Source organism: Carettochelys insculpta, chromosome 5 (assembly GCF_033958435.1).
Source record: "Carettochelys insculpta isolate YL-2023 chromosome 5, ASM3395843v1, whole genome shotgun sequence".
Classification (NCBI taxonomy): domain Eukaryota; kingdom Metazoa; phylum Chordata; order Testudines; family Carettochelyidae; genus Carettochelys; species Carettochelys insculpta.
In genome coordinates, this window is record NC_134141.1 from 90,613,500 (window position 1) to 90,635,138 (window position 21,639).

Consider the following 21,639-nt stretch of genomic DNA (forward strand, 5'->3'; position numbering starts at 1 on the left):
TGAAAAATAATATTTAAGGAAGGGTTAAAGATTTCTGTTTCTGGCCTTGAGAGGTGATGTAGAGAAGGTTGTAGGGGAGACTTGAGAAAGAAAAGTCTTACTGATGTTTCCATCAAGTTTTGCATTTTTCAGCTGTAATATTGAATAAACATTTCATATTAAAGTATGTATGTGCTCACAGCCTTACCTGAGTTTGGCTGTGAGAATAGTGTTTCATTAACAAAATCAATGTACAATAGGACAACTTTTCTCCTCTAAATTACGCTAGTGTAAATCCAGAATAACTCCATTGTTCCAGTGTAAAAGTGATGATATCAAAAATTTAAGCAGAATAAATGGTGTCTTTTTAATGTTTCAGGAGAAAAAAAGAGTTAAGAGTAATACTGTTGGAGCTCTTACCCACCTTACCCCCACCAAACTGATTAAATTCCTCATTATAGGCCTGATCCTACTCCACTGACTTCAAAAGGAGTTGAGAGTACTCAGCTTATTGCAGGAGTACTTGGCACCTCGCAGGATCAAGACCTTAGAGTTATCTTAATTTTTCTATCTCTTTTTATAATTTTTTTTGCAAATACATAAATAACATTTTCCTAATGCAAAACCAAGTTAAGTTTTCGGAAGCACGTGAAACTGTATTTTGCCAGATCAGAATTTGGCTTGGTTTATAATCAAGCTTAATGTAAGAGTTTTATAGGCAGCACTCTGAAGTCTTTCACCATTAGTTTTGTGATAAAGAGCATAACGCAAATTTTACTTCCGTGGTATTTTCACTTGTGTGCATACTTTGTTGAGACGATTTTTGAAATGGTTACTTAGTTGATAAGTTGTCGTGTGTGTTCGAATAAGGTTGCAAAGTAGTTTTCATTGTAATCCACTGTTTTTGCATAGCATATGAATTTTTAAATAAACACACACTTTTAGCAGAAATGTTCTTTTAGACTTTTTTTCTTGAAGGTGAATTATGGTGCATTTTGAGAATTTAGCAAAATACCTCAGCAATTTTATAGACGTGAGAGAATGAAAAATGTTATACTATTACACATTATGCATTATCCTATTAAATGTGAATTGAATCTGCTGATTGTAAAAACAATTGAAGTTTGAACTTTACAATTGACAAGTATGTAATCTGGGGTGGCACAACTATGTGATTCCCCATGTCCAGAACAAATTGTATATGCACAGTCTTGTGTAAATCAAGGGCGTCAGGGAAAACACATTAATAGTTCCTGAACTGGACGTTGTAAATCCTATTTAGTATTACTAAAATCTTAAAACATTTGTCAATGCAAGAAAAAGTTGGTACAGGTTGCAACTCTCTGGTCCAGCATGGTCGGGACCTGACCAGTCCCAGACAACAGATTTGCCAGATCAGAGGATGTTTCCTGTCACTGGCCCCCACCTCACTGACCCCTCCCCACTGTGTTTCACGGGGCTGCTCACCCATCTGGAGCATGTGCCCTGTATGTGCCCTGTCCTAGGCTGCTGCTGGGGCTCCTGCTCCCACTGTTAGGGCTGTTTGTGGGATACTGGTTCCAGCTTCTACTCAGCAGGGCTGCAGGGATGGCTGCCTATGGTCCCATGGGGCTGCCAGGAGAAGCTGGCTCTGGCTTGGCCAGGTGTGGCTGCTCCCAGACCCAGTTTTGGCCCCATAGAATTGTCAGGGCTCCAGCTGCGGCTGCGTGGGGCTGCACCAGATGAGGCTCTGGCCCACAGGACTACTTGGGACGCTGTTCCAGCTGTCAGGGCTGTGGCTCCAGTCCTGAACGGCAGCCCTGGTCCCATGGAAGTTCCAGGAGACTCCACCACTGACTCTCTCCCCACAAGTCAGCCTAGGGACTACACAGTTCCCCCCCCCTCCTCCTTCCACACCCTCATTTTTGGGGATGCAGGCTCCTGCCTATGCAGCTGCCCCACCATGGGGCTTCCGGGGATCCTGGCTCCAGCGCCAAGAACTACCTGAGGACATGAGCTGCAGCTTGCCCTCGTGCCCAGCTCTCTGGTCCAGGAACATCCCTGGCCCTTCCGGATGTGGGATGTTGCTGGACCAGGGAATGCTGTTTTAGGAGGTACAATCTATACTTACAGAACTTTTTTTTTTAAAGACCCTTTGTGCTTTTTCATGCATTATTCAATTGAATAGCAACTCTTACTAATTCATGGTTATTTTCTGCTGCATTATTCTCTAAGCCATTAATAGAATGTTATATCATTCAGTAATATGGAACTGTTATTTTTGTGACTGGTTGGACTATTGGTATAAAAGGGTACATACAGCTTACTCAGGAAGGATAGATGAGGTAAACAGGGAGGAAGTGTTGCCTTATGTATTAAAAATGTACACACATGGACTGAGGTGGAGATGGACATAGAAGATGGAAGCATTGAGAGTCTTTGAGTTAGGTTAAAAGGGGTAATAAACAAGGGTGATGTTATGCTAGGGGTCTACTACAGACCACCTACCCAGTCAGAAGAGGGAGGTGGATGAGGCTTTTTCTAATCAACTAGCAAAACCATCCAAAGCACAACATTTGGGGGTAAAGGGGACTTTAACTGTGCATACATATGTTGGGAAACTAACACAGCGAGGCACAGACTATGCAATAAGTTCTTGGACTGCATTAAAGATAATTTTTTATTTCAAAAAGGGGAAAAGGCTAGTAGGGAAGAAGCTGTTCTAGATTTGATTTTAACAAACAGGGAGGAACTGTTTGAGAATTTGAAAGTGGAAGGCAGTCTGGGAGAAAGTGCCATGAAATCATAGAGTTCATGATTCTAAGGAGTGGTGGAAGGGAGAGCAGCAAAACGGAGACAGTGCATTTTAGGAAGGCATATTCCGGTAAATTCAGAGAGCTTGTAAGTGAGGTCCCATGGGAAGCAAGACAAGGGGGAAAACAACTTAAGAGAGCTGACAATTTTTCAAAGGGACATTAGTAAGGGCCCAAAAGCAAGTTATTCCACTGCATAGGAAAGATAGAAAGTATGGCAAAAGACACCTTAGCTTAACCAGGCGATCTTGCATGATCTCAAAAATAAAATGGAGGTCGATTAAAAAGTGCAAACTAGGGCATATGACAAAGGATGGATATCAGCAAGCAGTATAGATATGCAGGGGGCAAGATTAGAAAGGCAAAGGCACAAAAGGAATTCAGAAAAGCTAGACATAAAGGGTAACAAGAAACAGTAAGATGACCAAGGACAGGATAGGCCTGCTGCTCAGAGAGAAGGAAGAAACAATATCATCAAACTTGGAAATGACAGAGGTGCTTAATAACTTCTTTGTTTTGGTCTTCACCAAGAAGCCCAGTGAAGGAATGCTTAACATAGCGAATGCTGTTGGGATGGGGATAGGTTTAGAAGATAAAACAAGAACAATTTAAAAATCACTTAGAGATGTTAGATGTCTCAAGTCACCAGGGCCTGATGAAATGCATCCTAGAATAATCAAGAAGCTGATAGAAAGGTTTCTGAGCCTTTACATATCATCTTTGAAAAGTTCTGGAAGTCCAGGAAGATTCCAGAAGGCTGGCAAAGGGGAAACATAATGCTTGTCTATAAAAAGGAGAATAAGTGCAATCCAGGGAGTTACAGACCAATCAGTTTAACTTCTGTCCCAGGAAAGATAATGGAACAAGTAATCAAAGAATTCATCTGCAAACATGTAGAAGAAAATAAGGTGGTAGGTAACAGCAAGCATAGGATAACAAGCCTCGTGGATTATGGAGAAATGGTGGAAGTGGTATACCTACACTTTAGTAAGGTATTTGATAGGGTCTCGCACGATCTTCTTATCAATAAACTGGAGAGAAGCCATTTAGAACCCTACTATAAGGGGGGTTCATAACTGGCTGGATAACAATTCTCAGAGGGTAGTTATTAAAGTTTCACAATCATGCTGGAAGGGCATAAGAAGTGGCGTTCCACAGAGGTCTCTTTTGGGACCAGTTCTGTTCAGTATCTTAATCAACAGTTTAGATATTGGCCTGGAAAGTATGCTTAGTAAATTTGCAGATGATACCAAGCTGGGCTGGGTTGCAACTGCTTTGGAGGATAGGGTTGTAATTCAAAATGATCTGGACAAACTGGAGAAATGGTCTGAAGTAAGAAGGATGACGTTTAGTAAGGACAAATGCAAAGCACTGCACTTAGGAAGGAATAATCAGTTTCACACATACAGAATGGGAAGCGACTATCTATCAAGGAGTCCTGCAGAATGGGATCTTGGGGTCATAGTGGACCACAAGCTAAATATGAGTCAACAGTGTGACACTGTTGCCAAAAAAGCAAACATGATTCTGGGATGCATTAACAGGAGTGTTGTGAGCAAGACATGAGAAATCATTCTGCTCTACTCTGTGCTGATTAGGCCTTAATTGGAGTATTGTGTCCAGTTTTGGGCTCCACATTTGAAGAGAAATGTGGAAAAATTGAAGAGAGTCCAGAGAAGGACAACAAGAATGATTAAAGGTCTAGAGAACATGAGCTATGAGGAAAGACTGAAAGAATTGGGCTTGTTTAGTTTCGCAAAGAAAATGCTAGGAGAGGGGTTTGGGCTTGTTTAGTTTACAAAAGAGAAGACTGACAGGTGATTTTTATATCAGCCTTCAACTTCCTAATGGGAGCTCTAAAGAGAATGGTGAGAAACTGTTCTCAGTGGTGTCAGATGTCAGAACAAGGAGCAATAGTATGAAGTTACAAAGGAGAGGACTAGATTGGAAGAACTACTTCACCAGGAGGGTGGTGACGCTCTGGAATTCGTTGCCTGGAGAGGTGGTGGATTCTCCATCCCTTGAGGTTTTTAAGTCCCAGCTTGACAAGGTCCTGGCTGGGATGACTTAGTTGGGTTTGAGCCTGCTTGAAGCAGGGAGCTGGACTAGATGACCTCCTGAGGTCCCTTCCAGCCATATGATTCTATGAGAGGACGAGACAGCAGATTACAAGTGCCTAAAAGAGTGTTACAAGGAGGAGGGAAAAAATTGTTCTCCTTGGCCTCTGAGGATAGGACAAGAAGCAATGGGCTTAAAGTGCAGCAACAGAAGCTTAGGTTGGACATTAGGAAAAACTTTCTAACTATCAGGGTGGTTAAACATTGGTATAAATTGCCTAGGGAGGTTGTGGAATGTAAATCGCTGGAGTATTTAAGAGCAGGTTAGATAGACCTGTCAGGGATGGTCTAGATGGTACTTGGTCTTGCCATGAGGGCAGGGGACTAGACTTGATGACCTCTTGAGATACTTTCCAGTTCTATAGTTTTATGATTCTATGACTGTTCCTTCTTTCACTGAAATTAGAAGTAAACATCACATAAACTTCAGCATGAACAAGATTGGGCCTTTCTTTGGAGATACTGTGGAGGTCACAAATCCAAAGATTAGGTTTAGTCAGGTTTTTCACTTAATCAACTATTTAACATCTGCATGACTTATGAAGAATGTAGAGTTTTCTTCCCAAACTGACGACATATACTCTTGTTACACTGAATCTATACGAATACACAATAAAATTTGTTAAAATTAATTTTAAATCTATTCTTTTAGAAATGTAGGACTTGTTAGACATTTTTGTGTCCCAAATGATATTAATAACAGAATAATGCGGATTCATTGAACTTTATGTGGAGTCGAAAGTTTTATGCATCAGTCAAAGCATACCAAGTGTGGCATTAAAAATTAAAACAGAAAAATTATTTAAGATTGATATTATAAATCTTTACTGATTTGTGATATTACATAACAATGATCTCTTTCGGGTTTATGTTTCGTGTTCATATGTGCAATTTTAATACTTAAAAACAAAACAGAATTCAGCAAAGACATCCACAGACAAAAATCCCCTCTGCTATGTTAGTGTTAAAGTTGAAAGTATATGTCAATAACCTGTCTTGTCTTGTAGTGATAAAATGTAATTACAGTATGATAATGAAAGAATTTTAGTGCTTCTAAGTCCATATTAGATAGAACTGATTTTAAATATTAACTATTTGGGGAGGGGTTTCCCTTCTGAGATCTTTACAGGGCAGAGTTAAGGTTGTTTGAGTACTTTAACTTAGTGTTTCCATACCTAACAAGTTTGAATTTCTTTAAATCTGAATTTCTTTGGTTTGTAGTACTTGTTTTATGGATCATTACAACACTCTTGAGAGGGGGTTACTTTTAAATTAATAATATATACACTCTTAACCTTAATGTCAGCTTAAGTTAGATATATTTTCTGGAATCATGTATCAAAATGATAGAATTACAGCTGGTGGGGAAAAAAGGCAATTATCATGAAAGGATTGCCAATGTGCTTCAGTTTTCATTGAAATTTAATTTTTTTTTAAAGTTCTAACCAATTTTAGTTAACATGAATTTAAAAAAAACAAACAGAAAAAAGAGCATATAATGACTGAGGAAGGGACCAAGAGTGTAGGTACCTGGATTCATTCCAAAATTTCCCCATGATTTGTGTGACTGGTCAACACCATGTTGCCCATGGCTACGCAGGAAACCTCTGTCGACAGATGTCACTGTTGGAAGAGATTTCCCGGCAGGACCTCTGTCAACAGATGGAGTCAACACACAAAAGCAGATGAGAAGCGCAATCTACTCAGTCAACAGAGAGCAGCCAGATTACCTCTCCGTCGCTCGACAGAGCTGCTGACCGGACGCTCGGCAAACAGGGCTGCCCGGTGAACTGGAAGCCCGGTCTGTCAGCAAAAGGGCCCCAGAGCATCTTCATGGCTGTTTTGTTGACAGAACACTGTTAAGGTAGGCATCATACCTGAATGGGGAGAGGCATAACGCTGCTGGTGGATGTGCTGGGTTTTGTCAACAAACTGTCGACATAGCGTATTTTGCATAGACACTCCATGCGTTTTTACAACAAAAAACCCAATTTTGCCAGGAAAAGATACTCATGTAGATATGGCCTTTTGTGTCCCAGTTTTCCCAGGTGCAAAATAAAGATATAAATACATGTTGGATTTTCAAAAGTGCTTTGAAACCTTAATATAAAAGCCAAATCGAGTGTAAAACATGGTTTGTTATTTACACTAGAAAAGGGTTCTGTAAATGCACACTAGATGATTTTCAAGTTATTTGTAGTGGTTTAATGAACAACATTTTTTTCTAGTCCACGTTTCACTTCTGTAAAGTAATTTTTTGCATTATGGGAACACCAAAAGCCAGACTATTTTCAACTTGAATATGGCCAAATAAAAGGGCTTTTTCATCTTATTACACAATTTATCAGACAAGATTCCAGACATTCCCAAATCATTGTTTCAGTGAGATTAAAATCTTTAAACATTTAAAACAAACTTTAATTTCCTTGAACTGTGATTGAAATATAGGAGGATGCTTTGTTTTGATTATAGAAACCGTTCAGCAGGCTTTAATACGTGAAGATGTTTCTTTTTTTCCCAAAGGAATGACTATAGCCTTGCTTAAGGTTTGTCACAATGATACCAATAAAACCAATGCTCTGGTGTAACTGAGTTTATTTGCATTTTCTCTACAATTTAAGAAGGGTCTGTTAAAGAAATGGCACTTGGTAAATCTGTATATTCTGTGAACTGTAAACATTTCATATATAAGAACTATACTCCAGCAATGAGGATTTGATCTGTACAAGTTTTCTTCATAGCTGAGTCACTAACCATAGAAAATGGGGTGTATAGTTGAAGCAACTACGGGCTGCCACTGACACTATAGGCACCGCCACAAATTAACTCACTGCAGTAGATAACTATAGGTTTCTTTCTGCATGTATGACTCCCCTGAGTTGTCCTTTTAAGCATCCAGTTCAGCAAAGCTCTTAAACTCAAGTCCATCCATACACAGCAGAGAATGCTTAAGTTTAGATGTGCACTTAAACTGCATTGCTATAAATTGGACATAAGCATGTGCTTAAATTAAGCTTGTGCCTAAGTGCATTACTGAAGGGTGGGCTCAAGCACATGCTCAGAGTTATGTATATGCTCATTTTATTAAATGAAGCCCAAGCCATCAGGGCTACTTTTAAAAATAAGGATTATTTATTGGGGCTAGGTTTACACTACAGCAATCTTTCAAAAGAAGTTCTTCCGAAAAATCTCTCCTGAAAAAACTTCTTTCGAAAGAGCACGTCCACACAGAAAAGCAGATCAAAAAATTGGTCCGCTCTTTCAGTACTGAGTATCCAACACAACCCCTGCTCTTTCAAAAGGACAGGCCAGAGACTGAAAAATCTGGTGCCATGCAGACTGCTCTTTCGAAAAAAGGCCCTCCAGGGTGTCTGCACATGTTTTTTCTGAAAGAATCTTTCAGAAAAAGGCGCCCTTCTTTATCTGGGAGAGGAAGAGGGCTGCTGGAAAAAGTGCTGCGTTCTTTCGATTTCAGATCAAAAGAGCTCATTTTGTGTCAATGCTCTGCGAGTTCTTTCGGAAAAGGGCTGTTTTGTTTTGTTTTTTTAAAGAACTTGCTAGTGTAGATATACCCTAGGCGTGTGAAGTGCCAGTTGCTGTTCCATAGCTGAAGATGACAAACTTAAATATTCATTGAAAGTGAGAGAGAGAATGATTTGGTAACCCAGGAATTTAGATGCCCACCTGAAATTTGGGAAATCCAAATACAAGTCCCTGTTTCAATGCTGTTTGGTTATTTACACATTATGGCATAGGTTCACTGGGAGACACTGAGAAAAACCCAGCCCAGAATATCCCCAAAGACCAGTAACTACGGCATGCCAATGGGAGGATGAGACTGGACTTCAAATTTTTGTGCCATTGGGCCCAGAAAAGGGATTTGAACATGATTCTGTTGTATTATGGATGATATTTTAACCACTTGGCTAAACTTAGTAGGGATCCTGCATTTGCCTCCTCCATCTGTTTTGTACAAGGTCTGATTTCAATAGCTTTGCTCTGATACACTTACAGATTGGGCCCCACAGGTGAGATAAGTGGGGCAAAGCCTAACTTGAAGGTTTCACTGGGATTTGGGTGTAAACTAGACACCGGATGTAGGTGGCTATACCTATGCATGACAGAAGAAATTTAGGAAGCTTGGGGACTTTACCTGAAGAAACTTGGGTATCTGCAGGGTTAGGTAGCAGCTGAGCTGGTGTTTTGGGGACCTAAATTTTGGACTGAGGCACATAGTATGAATCTCTCTGTGGATCTAGCCCTTAGTTTAATTTATTGTTAAATTTAAATTTAATTCATTTTATGTTATTTACATTTAATTTATTGTTTAAATGTATGGTTTAATTTATTGTTAAATTTAATTAAAAAATTAGTCCATGAAGATATGCAGTCAGGACATTTTTAATTCCTGCCTGAATGAAAACTTTTTTGGTATGTTTTCAAACATCAGCTTAATTTAATCTGGAAGAACAAACACTATTATGCATGAAGCAAAATTGAACAGTTATTGCATGAGGTCCTAATGGGGCACAATCATTTTTTTTAGTGCCTTAAATGTGTATTACCATGACTTAGCATGTTTGGAGTTCCTTAAACTTTAACTCTGAATTTCTGAGGATTATAGTTCTTATTTTGGGATAATGACAAGATCCCTGTAGTAGTTTTACCAATAAAATACTGAAATGTATTAAGCCAATGTAGTTTGTATAAGGGAATATAAATTAGGGTTTTGCAGAATCAGACGTTTTAAGAGAGCAAGCTGATACTGATATCAGCAGATTTATGAAATAATGTATGAAAGCAGAACTTGTGTATAATATTTTTTAAAATATTTTATATTAAATCTTTCTCCTTTTCAATTTGCAAATATAAGTGCTAATGAAAGTGTAAAATATACTATGTTTTTAAAGAAAAGATTTAATTTCTTCCTGCCCTCGCGAAAGTCTTGTTTATTTTAGAAACTTTAAGATAATATCAACATGAAACAGCTGTATCTGAACATGTTTAACTAGTGACCTATCTGAAGTGGTTAATTATTTTGATTCCTAGAAGACCTCACAAGAAGTAGTAAACCTTGGTGGATGAATGATACATCTGCTTTTCCAACTGTACTTCCAATTAATAACACTCTAAGTAGTCATCGTCGACAGAAGAGATCAGTAAGCACTGAACGCTTTGTGGAGACGCTGGTAGTAGCAGACAAAATGATGGTGGGATACCATGGTCGCAAAGACATTGAGCATTACATTTTGAGTGTAATGAATATTGTAAGTTTGACCCCTCCATATGTTAACATAAGTAACATTTTTTGTAGGATAGGCAATTGTGCAATAAGTATTTTTTTATTTGAAATAAACACTGCCTTAAAATATGTATCAGCCTGCAAAAACTGATACAACAGAATGTTAATATTAAAAGATAAGTAAGACATCCAATACTATTGTCTTTCTTATTCAGATGGATATTGTGATAGTTATTAATACATGTTGTTTTGAGCTTTATTTTAAATAAATTAACCCTGTTGTGGTTATACTTTTAATTGGTTCTTTTGTTTAGATTAGCATTCTGAACATCTTTTGTCATAAGGTATTCAGTTATGAAACAAGTTTATTCTCTTCAGTATTTGCAGTGCAAAAAAGTGTATGGGATATTGATTTATCTTACTGAATAAGTTAAGATTGACTTAGATATATTTCTTTAGATAGTTGTAATAAGTGTTCAAATTATTAAATTATATATAGTAAAAGAAAACAGACTAATTTTAAACATATGTCAAATAAATGGTGTTTTTTGTCTGACTTTGTATCTTTTCTTCTTTTCTGGAGGTCAGGTTGCCAAACTTTATCGTGATTCCAGTCTAGGAAACGTTGTGAATATAATAGTGACTCGTTTAATTGTTCTTACTGAAGATCAGGTAAGACGGGGCTACTGTAATGTTAAACTTCAGACCACTAAACTACAGGCTGTTTCACTGTATGTTATTATAGAATCTTCCTAATTGTTGTTTAGAAAGGCTATATTTCAATATAAAGCCTCATCTGAAATCTTTTGCCATTTTTAAGGAAATTAGAAATAGTTTGAAGGACTATGCCCCATCTAACATCTTAATAATATTCACCTGAAGTAACAGATGTAATCAACTTTTGGAGATTTCAGTAGTAGAGACTTAAAATTACAATTTTATTTCTAGGTCTATATTTTAACAATCTAAACATTTTAAACTGGTATACCCATTATTAAGCTGGAAGTGAAAGAATTCCTGTTCACAAACTGAACTCTAGGTCAGATTTTAGAGATAAAAATTGGCAAGAAGAAATTATTCCTAGAATCCACTGCTTCTAATTATAGTCCCATTTTAGTCTTCAAAAGGCTTAACAACTGACCTTAGTAATTTGTTTGGAACATTTCTGGTATGCATTTTGTATTGCAGCCAAACTTGGAGATAAACCACCATGCAGACAAGTCCCTCGATAGCTTCTGTAAGTGGCAGAAATCCATACTCTCCCACCAAAGCGATGGAAACACTATTCCAGAAAATGGGATTGCACACCATGATAATGCGGTTCTTATTACTAGGTATGGTTTATTGCAAGTCTTGTATTTATTTTATCTTCTTTCTATGGTTTTCTTATATTTACTTAAGTATAAAACATACATTTAAAGTAATTTAAGGGGTAGGTAATCTTGTGATGGTAAAAAGATAATATGTTGCTTGCCTTTGAGAATGTATCAGACCATTAAAATACATATGTAAAAAATTGAAAAGAGAATGCATAAAAACTTCAAGTACATACAGTTTCAGTAACGTCCATAACTGTGCTTCTCTTAACTACTCTCATAAAAAAAATCTTGGAGTAGAGCTGATGAATTTGTTTGATCATTTGAAACTTTTATAGCTGAACAAAATTTCTGGGAAGAGGATCAAAAAGCAGGATGAAAATTGTTTTGTTACTACTGCATAATGTTTTCAGTGTAAAACATTCTTGACAGATCCTAGGTGTAAATCAGTGTCACTTCAATGAAGTCAGTGGAGCTATGCAGATTTACACCACCTTAACTTCTGGCTGTGCATATGATGCTTTGTAACTTAAATGAAGAAAAAGACAGTGAAATGTCAGTGTTCATACAACACTTATGTCTAAAGGTATTTCACTGTATATAAACCTTTTCCATAAGCAAGTTCTATGCTGCATGCTCTGTAATCTCTCAGTCCTATTATTCTATTTTCTTTGTGTGGTTACAGGTAAAGAAGTAATGCATTCTAGAATTAGAATGTCTTAAAATAGTATTTCTGTGCAGCTGTTTCTGAGGGACATTTTTATTATTTTTAAATATGAAAATGATGCTAATATTCATGGATCTTTAATGTTTAAGGATCTTTAAAGTTTCTATTATAAATACCGTTTTCAGTGGTTTACGCAACATATCAAACTTCATTGGAAGCTTTTGGTATGAGATTAGTGTAGAATAATGCCCTCAAGATTTATACAACAAAGTATCTGATTCCTGGTTGGCATTTGAGGATAAATGGCATGATATTTTTGAGGGGGAAAAAATCTGATTCTAAATTATAGTAGCATATCAATGAAAGAATATGCTACAGGTACTGATCTCTTGCATGTAACTATTTTGAGTGCAAAATGTTTTTCATCAATATTTGATAAATTGCTTTTAATATATTCCATTAAGGAACATGCAGTAGCTACACAAATACAATAAATTCCAGTATCTTTGAGAGAATCACTTTGCTTTAACAGTAGAAATTGTTCTGAAAAAGTCCTTAAAAAAAGTACAAAATTTAGAACCTAACTATGTACCATGTTAAGGCACTGATTTTGTAAAGACATGCTGAATGTGCAGGATTAATGTTGTACACGTGAACACATGTATGTCTCTGGCTCTGAGACTGTTAGTACATGTTGAAGCGCTCTCATCTGGAACACTCTCGTCCAGCATGTAATCCAGCATGATTTTAGTTAGGCAACCACTTATCCTGGGTGTGGCCAACTTTCCTGTGGCCCCATAAAGTTTGTTTACAGTCACCAGTCCTGGCACTCAGTGTTCTGTGCTGTTATTTATCTGTAACTTACCCATAAATGTCCTCTAAGAGCCCAGTAAGCAGGGGAAGTGTTGGTAAGGTGCTACACAATATTGACCTACCATGGTCCGGCAAAATCTCTTGTTTGCACCAGTCAGGTCCCAGTGGTGCCACATGAGAGATGTTCAGCCTGTACAATAGATAATGTTTTTATGTACTTCCTTGGGGGAATGGTTCTCTTCATTTAATGGTTATAACTATTGATGATAAAAGTGAAAATTCGTGCACCAAAATTGACACTATATGACATTAAAGACTTGCCCTTGCTTATCTTGAAATCCCTGATGTGCACTGATTTATTTTAGTAAACAGTGCTCAGTCTGAAACATCAGCCGTTAGTCCCCATTTATATCATTCCCACATAGAACATGGCACCAAGCTGGTGTAGAAAAGGAAGAGATTGTGAGGCATTCTTTCCTCCCTTCACCTCTCTCACAGCAATGAAAAGATTGGTACGCTCTGCTTTCTGTAGGCAGTGTTGGGAGGATGGCTTTTGATTCTGTCAGTGATGCCAGTGTTTATGCTATAGGCAGAAAGGAATGCTGATCATCAAGAGTATTTCCTGCCCACTAAAACTGTACTTCATCAACATTGTTGTGGAGGTTCTGAGGACACAAAGCGTGAAGCCTTTAGGTTTTTTACTTTTTGACATAGCTCAGCAGCTTATTTACTTTCAAATAAATGTCCTGTAGTAGCTGAGTGCAGCTAGCTTATAGTATGTGCTTATTGCAGAGTCTCAGTGTAGTGGTTGACCTGACGTGACATCGGAGTAGAAATTACTTAAAGACAATAGGCATATTTGATAAAGGAATTGCATTCTTATCTTTTTACTCAAAAATTGTGAGATTATTTTGTTTGTGTTGGTTTTGTGCACAGAATAATTCTGTGGTTGGACTAAAATGTTCAATAAATGAAGGCCATTTTTTCTATCACAATTCCTTATTGCATGGTTCAGTTAACTATTTTTAGCCTGAGACTATAACAAATATTTTATCCTGAAATTGTTGCAGTGAATTCTTTAAAAAGAAATATTAATGTTTGAATACTGAGCTGACAGTCTTCTGCATAAAGCCTACTGTTGATTAATACTCTAATATTGTTTGTGTCATCTCTTTCCTATAGAGTAACTCTGACTTTATCAAACTCCAGTGGAGTTTTAAATATTTTTCTTTTTATTGTCAAAGCAACATTAATAATAGTATGGAAACTTCTGTGGGTCCATATTTTATATCTGAATGCACACAAGAACAGTTTGTGTCTTTGAGGACAAACTACCATCATTACATTCGGGTAGAACATTGTTGGTGTCACAAATAGTATCATCTTATTAACAAAATGATCTCCAGCCCAGCTTTTTGAAGTTAGCACTGTGGAACTGGGCATAGGCTTTGTGAATCAGTGCAAAACAGAAAAGAATAGAGACCTTTCCTGCATATGAGTGAGATCCTGTATGTTTGTATATGTGCAGTACACTCTTCCTGGTAGCCTCTTGTCTGCCTGTGTCACAGCTGCTATCTCACATCAGAGGTGCTAAGAACTTTAGAAGCTGAAATATCCAATATATTAGACTACTAATTATTTTTGGTATGCATGATTGCATTCAAACGTTCTGAGTTGGGCTTTTCTCCACAGTTTCAAATAATCTTTTCCTCTCACCCGAATTTAAATAAATAAAAGAAGAGAGAGAGCATGAGAGAGATTTTGAAATCATGCATACCTTTATCCTCCTGGCAAGATTTAAATTCCCTCTTTGTGCTCCTGCTCCCTTGCGACCCCCTGAGCCCCCCGCCAACCTCCAGGATTATTCTATAGCAGCAAAAGTTAGGTGCAAGTGTGTTGTTTGTTCTAATCACCTGTGCAGAAATGTATGGGGGCATAAAGTGTCTTTTGCTGTCATGCACCGTCTGCTTGTGCCACAGATCACAGTGTGAGGGGAATAAACAAAGCAAACAAAATGTAGTTATAGTCTCTCTCTCTTTAACAAAAGGATCTTTAATCAAGCCCATTCATTTCTGTAGACTCATAGCTTGCGACCTTTAACTTGTTACACTCAGGTACTGAAAAAGCTGTTTTTTTCAAATAACGTGACTGATTGAATAAAATGTGCAGGGAATGATTCTCCTCCTGCTGGAGTTAAGATCCACAGCCATTAATTTTATTCCCTAGTATGGCAGCAGACCAAATTAAACACATATCCAACAACCTATAGAGAAAAGAGTTGTTCCGTGGGGAAATTGAGATGCGCATGTGTGTCTCCAAAGGACAGCTTTTGGCCCCTAGGCTTTAAATGTTTTAAACAGATAGATAAATATTTGGAAGTTGATTCTCTTAAAGGGATGGTGTTTCTTTAAAAGAATAAGAGCATGAAATTTCACATCCTACTGACATAATCCCATCGCAAGTCTTTATTTTATCCTTTAGAATGAAAAACAAACTTAATGTGGTTTGCAAAACCATCAGGATCATATTTACACAGCCACAGTGCTTTATGTATAAGAATAACTTATTACATCCATAAAGGATTTAAGAAGCATTCATTTTTTTTTAAACTTAGGCGCAGTCTTGCTTTTCCCATTTACAAACTGTATTATTACTTTTTCAGTAAAGTGTTGCAGTGATACACTGACATGGCTGTGGGCCCTGTAATTAGTACCTTATCGTGCCTAGAAATTTGAAAAGTTTGTAATATTAAAGTGTTTGGAATCCCTATAAATGACTTATATATAGCTTAATTTTTCAAACCTGATATACATACTAGTCCTAATGAGTAAAGTGGAACCTCTAATGTGAGTGTAAACACTACATATGGGAGTAAAGAATCAGACTGATAGTGTCTCACACTGAGCAGTCCAAATAATTTTATAATCTATATAGTTAGACAAACTGCAGGAAAACAAAAAAACATGCCATGTGTGGTATATTTTGAGTATTTTTAAGTGGTTGACATTCTTCTTTGGGCTGAATAGTAACAGAGAGGAAACCGTGCTAGTCTATGGTCTGGCTATGGTCTGAAGAAATGGGTCTGTCCCACGAAAGCTCACCTAATAAATTATTTTGCTAGTCTTTAAAGTGCTACTTGACTGCTTTATTCTTTGGGCTGGAGACAATTGAACAGGCCCTGAGTACTTTTCTTAACTAGACAGTTATGTAATGTTGCCAACTACTACTGTCTTTGTTATTTAGGAAGACATTTCTAACCTATATGCTGTGTCTCTTTTTGTCACCAATCAGAACACATAGCAACATGTGTCTCCAGCACTGCCCGTATTTGCAGGAGAGGAAACAGTATTGCTAAATGTTTGTTTCTCAAGATTTCTTGTCCTTTCAGATTTGAAAAAGTGCACAGAGACGCATTTACTGTGTATATATTAAAAATCACTTCACACAATGAGTGACCGACCCACTGCAATGAGTCACTTGACAGCTATTTTCCAGTGCATAGCAGCAGTATGTAATACTTTAGAATGTACAGTAGAAAGTATTGTATCAAGGGGAAGTGTGGGTAGGCAGAACTTAATTCCTTCGAATTTGCAGAGATGAATTATGCCTTCAGGACATAACTTATGATAGAGGTTAATGCATGGCTGCAGTGGCCCAAATGAGAACCTGGAGGCATGGTGCCACGTGGCAATGAGGCCCTTTAAAATAGCCATGAATTGGGAGAATATATCTTGCGCTATCTCTGCTGGCCTTTTCAAGGAAAAAGAAAACTTTATGGCATCAGTGTAATAGACTCTTAGTTCTTGAGCTCATAAATTAAGGAACTGTAAATTTTCTTGACCGCTGCAAAGAGGCACAAAACCGTCTCACATACCTGTGCAGAGATGACTAAAGGCCTTTCATTTTTAATATATTTTGAAGTGCTTTTGGCTTTTAGGCTCCAAGAGGTGGTGTTCAAACTTTATCATCCAAAAGTAGTTCCAGAAGTCACTGAGATGTTACAGACACAATGCTTTCTGTGCATTCTCTTCAGTCATGTGGCTCTTATTAGAGTTGCTTGCTCATGTCAGTTCCATATTAGCTGTGGGTGCACCCATCAGCACAGTTGCTGGAGATTTTTCCCATCAGGATATTTTCCATAGGGCTGACCTTAGTGGTGTCCCCTGAGGCCCCATGCTTACGCCATGTCATTAAAGGCCTCTATCAGCTCTGTGCCTTCTCAATTACTTCTAGCCCATGAAGGTTACTGCAGCCTTTTCTCGTGTGACTGTAAATTCTTGCAGTGGGTTTTTGGACTCAGTTGTTCTTGTGTGCAGTTAGGTGTTTAGTTGTTAGTAAATTGGTTAGACTGAACAGCAGTCCCTGTCACAGAATGTCCTAGGGATGGGACATGCCTTGGTCCTTGGGTATCAAAGCATGTACCACTTCCCATAAGTTTATCCAAGTAAGAGACCAGCATGCAAGCTGCTTAAAGATCCTTGGGAAAACTCACATTAAAGATAGGTGCAATATCTGCAGCAGCTTCACTCCACACAGAAAAGGACCAGGACATTTGTTTGAATGTCTTGTTAATGGAACCAAGTGTATTTAGATCTGTTCCCATTCAACACCAAGCATTTCAGCCATGATAGAAAGGGCTTTCTACAATATTGGGACCTTCTTGACACTGATCACCATCTCCAGCACCAAGGAAGTGGCACCAGAAACAGTGTGCAGAACTCCCCTCTGCCGAATAATAAAGGGGGAGCGACTGAGATGAGACCTGCACCAGGCCACTCTTCCTCCCCACAGTCTCCACTCACCACCACTTAACTCCACTTACCACCTTCACTTGAGAGCAGTCAGGGCATACTGTGCTTAATATTTCTTCAACCTGAGGCTTTTCAGATGGCAATGAATTTGATGGCCCTCCCAGTACCACTGATTTCCCAAGACAACCCACCAGTCTTAGAATCACTGAAAGCCTCTCCTTCCAGGGGGAGACCACCATGAACCTGCTGCAGTGGTTGCCAGCTCCACGTTGATCACCAGCTTCATGGCCCACACTCCAGCTTTGTGGCTCTGATTACCATCTTCATGACCCCAGTTCTCGAACTAGTTTCTGGAGCCACACCATTGGGCCCTGACTCCCCAGGACTGCTCCTTGTCTCTGCATCCCAGCCAATAGGTGAAAGTGGCAATGACTGCACCATGGTCTCTGAGTGAGGAACTCTCAGAAGAAGAATCCATTCCCCCCCAGCAAGGAGACACTGCTCGTTTTATGCATGGATTTTTGGTGCTGTACCAGCCAATGCACTGGAAGTACTGGAATCCATTGAGGTGCCCTCCAGTGCCAGATCCTCATTCTCCCTGTTATCTGCAGTTGCATCGGAGAGACAAGCCCCAGCATGATCTGACTTGGACTGTGTCTACACTTACCTTGAAGGTTGATGGCTATTACGCATGTTTTGGTAGGCCAACTGCTTACCAAAAATTGACTTTTCAGCCATTAACTTCTGTGCCTGTCTTCACTGCAGAAGGTCAATGGGAGCACTCCTCCCGTTGACCTTTGTTACTACCATGCGGCTCAGGAGGAATTGTGGGGTCAGTGTTGACCCTGGAACACGCAGCTTTGCACTTGCATGAAATGGCACCCTAGAAGATTGACCCAGAGTGGTCTGTCTTCTCTGGTAAGTGTAGATGTAGCCTTGGATTCTGTCCCAATTTTCCAGCTCACCAATAACTCCTCAAATGAGTCCTCACAAATTTGAGGCAAAAAGTAGAAGAGCTAAAGGAGCCTATGTGATGGCCATTTTGATATTTTGGCTGCAAGAAACCCCTTCAAAGATTATGCTGCCAGTCCAAGATGGGATGTTAAAATTGTTCTGCCGTCAACCTCAAAAAGAGCAGAGAAAAAAATATTGTGCCCTGACTGAAGGATTTAAGTAGATGTTCTAGCACCCTCCATGGACCTATAATATGTCTGCACCCACTGGTGTTATCTGAAGCATTGGCTAGGGATGTGGAGAGAGCCAAAACTCAATACGTTTCTTGCTTCTCACGGGTCCAGGCTCCTACAGGGGTGTAGTACAGGAGGAGCTCTTACTCCCTCTTACTGGGTAGATAGTCCAAGTTGCAATCTAGTTTTTAGCAACATATACCATCAAAGAAAGTTACTTCATTAATTTTATTTGTATTTTCAGCTTTACAACTATACAAAAATAGTCTCTTCCTACAGGAAAAGTGGGTTGACATTTTGAATGACTTAGAGCAGCAATTGGGCATGCGATCAATATTCTGAACACTTCTGTTTCTTCTTTGGCCGTGTCTACACTAGCCAAAAACTTCGAAATGGCCATGCAAATGGCCATTTTGAAGTTTACTAATGAAGCGCTGAAATACATGTTCAGCGCCTCATTAGCATGTGGGTGGCCGTGGCACTTCGAAATTGATGCGGCTCACCACTGCGCGGCTCATCCAGATGGGGCTCCTTTTCGAAAGGACTCCAGCTACTTCGAAGTCCCCTAATTCCCTTCTGCTCATAGGAATAAGGGGACTTCAAAGTGGCCAGGGTCCTTTCAAAAAGGAGCCCCGTCTGGACGAGCTGCGCGGTGGCGAGCCACGTCAATTTCGAAGTGCCACGGCCACCCGCATGCTAATGAGGCGCTGAATATGTATTTCAGCGCTTCATTAGTAAACTTCGAAATGGCCATTTGCATGGCCATTTTGAAGTTTTTGGCTAGTGTAGACATAGCCTTTATGAAGTAATGTGACTGAAAGTTGAAAGCATCTGTCACAAGGATAAAATGAAACCCATTTTCAAGCTTGCATTGTAGCAAGGTAAACCATTGATCATCTAAATTTCAGAAAGGATTTACTGTTCTTCATCGGAGTGCGTTTTAAGTTTAGTAGTCAGGCAAACAGCATAATACATGCATTTCTTGGCTCTCTTTTCTGTAAATTCTTTAAACCATTAAACTTCTTCCATGTATGTGAGATTAGGAAATGCATAAATTCAAATGCTTAAATCGATTATACTAAGTATTGTAATATAAGGTTCAGAAAAAAAATTAAATTGTTTTTCGTACTGTGAATTTTACGATTAAGTAGGATAATCTGAGGAATTAAGGAAATGCATTAATTAAAAGGAAAGCTACTGCAGATACACTTGTGAAGTTTAGACCAAGTATTTGCTTTACATTTAGACTTTTAAAATAACTCATGCACAGGACCAGATTGCTCTCCTGATATAAATTTTGTACAAGGAGTGTCTGGAGGAGCAGATGCCTTCAAAGAGCTCCTTGCAGAGATCCCTTGACATCATTCCTTGTGTAATGGGGAGGACAGGTTTTGTCTCTTGTGAAAATGGCTAAGGAGACTGGCCACAGGTGGTGTGTCCTGAAGAGGATAATTGAGATCAGAGAGGGCACCCTGTACTCACAGATATTTTCCTCTAAGCAGAAGGGTGTTCCCTCCAGCCCTGCTCCTTCTGTGAGCCACCCATTAGTCTGGGGTCCATGCAGACGGGAGGCGAAGTTAGTAGGAAGTGGAGACCAGCTAGGCTGATGGAGGGTTGGATAACCTAGAAAGAATACACTTTGGAAATGTACTGCTTTAGATCCTTAAGATTTTATGAGGGCTGTGGATGATTCAGCTGATGGAGGAACTGTTTATAAACCTTTGCTCTCTGCAGTTATGGAGCTCTATGTTTCCTGCTGCTCTGAGATGCATGGGTTGTGCCTGCTCTGAAGTGATGCAACACTGTTAGGCTTCAGCACTGGTTTGCTTGCCTTTTCTTCGACATACTACCTCTCTGGCAATGTTCCATATCAGGATAGCTTGTCCCACTCCCATTCTGAAGCCTGCCTTGCCTTGCAGAGAAATGCTCCTGCCCAAGCTTGGTACATACATTAAGTCCTGCCTTAGGTTCTCACTGAGCTCTTGGACCTTGTCCTGTCAGGGAAAAGTGGCTCCAATTTCAGGCAACAACCTAAAGGGCATGTTTCTCAGGCCTTGCACTCTTATTTCATTAGGGAATATCATGTCCAAAGTTTCAAAGGCAAAAATCCGTCTGTTCCTGTCTCTGCATGCACTTAAAATGTAAGGAATACTGCAGGCAATCCTAGCCCAGAACAAAAGTGCTCCATTCCTACGTGGTATAACAGATTAGGTCAAATGACTTTCTGCCTTCTCCCGGAATACAAATCCAAGCCAAAAAAGTACAATATTAGCTTCAGGGTTTCCTGTACTCTTCTCCTTTAAGGACATCTTAAGATCTGAAGGAATGATGCAGATTAAAACTAAAATATTAAATAAAAACATATGGAAATCTCATAAATTATGAAAATTAGTACAGATACCAAATAAATATTCTTATGGGGGGTAGTGTGTTGGTCTGTAATTTCACAAATAACAAGCAGTCCTGTAGCACCTTAAAGACTAACACATTTATTAGGTCATGGGCTTTTGTGGGTAAGATGATTGTAACAAGCAGTCCTTGGTGCCAAATACATAAGATCAGCACAGTAATAATCACCTCTGCAGTAGAAGGCTGCTATCCAAAAGACTCCAGACCAGAGGAGAGAGGACAATTTATGTAGAAATTTTAAAGCCTCAGTTTGTCCATCAGACTGAATGGATTCTTTGTCATTAGACAGGCAATTTACTTCATGTCAACCAACTGGTTTATCACTGTAAGTATGATGTGTCTTGGCTTGAGACTCTAGAGAATTTC

The 21,639-nt window shown here is 38.9% G+C and overlaps 1 protein-coding gene across 3 annotated transcripts in view; it reads left to right on the forward strand.

The window, feature by feature from the left end:
* ADAMTS6 (ADAM metallopeptidase with thrombospondin type 1 motif 6) overlaps window positions 1-21,639 on the forward strand; it is a 253,068-nt gene that overhangs the window by 32,705 nt on the left and 198,724 nt on the right. For all 3 annotated transcript variants that reach the window (XM_074995514.1, XM_074995515.1, XM_074995516.1), the window contains 3 exons: window positions 9,938-10,155; window positions 10,719-10,802; window positions 11,319-11,464. In XM_074995514.1, coding sequence (XP_074851615.1) covers window positions 9,938-10,155; window positions 10,719-10,802; window positions 11,319-11,464 — 448 coding nt within the window. The remainder of the gene's footprint in view (window positions 1-9,937; window positions 10,156-10,718; window positions 10,803-11,318; window positions 11,465-21,639) is intronic.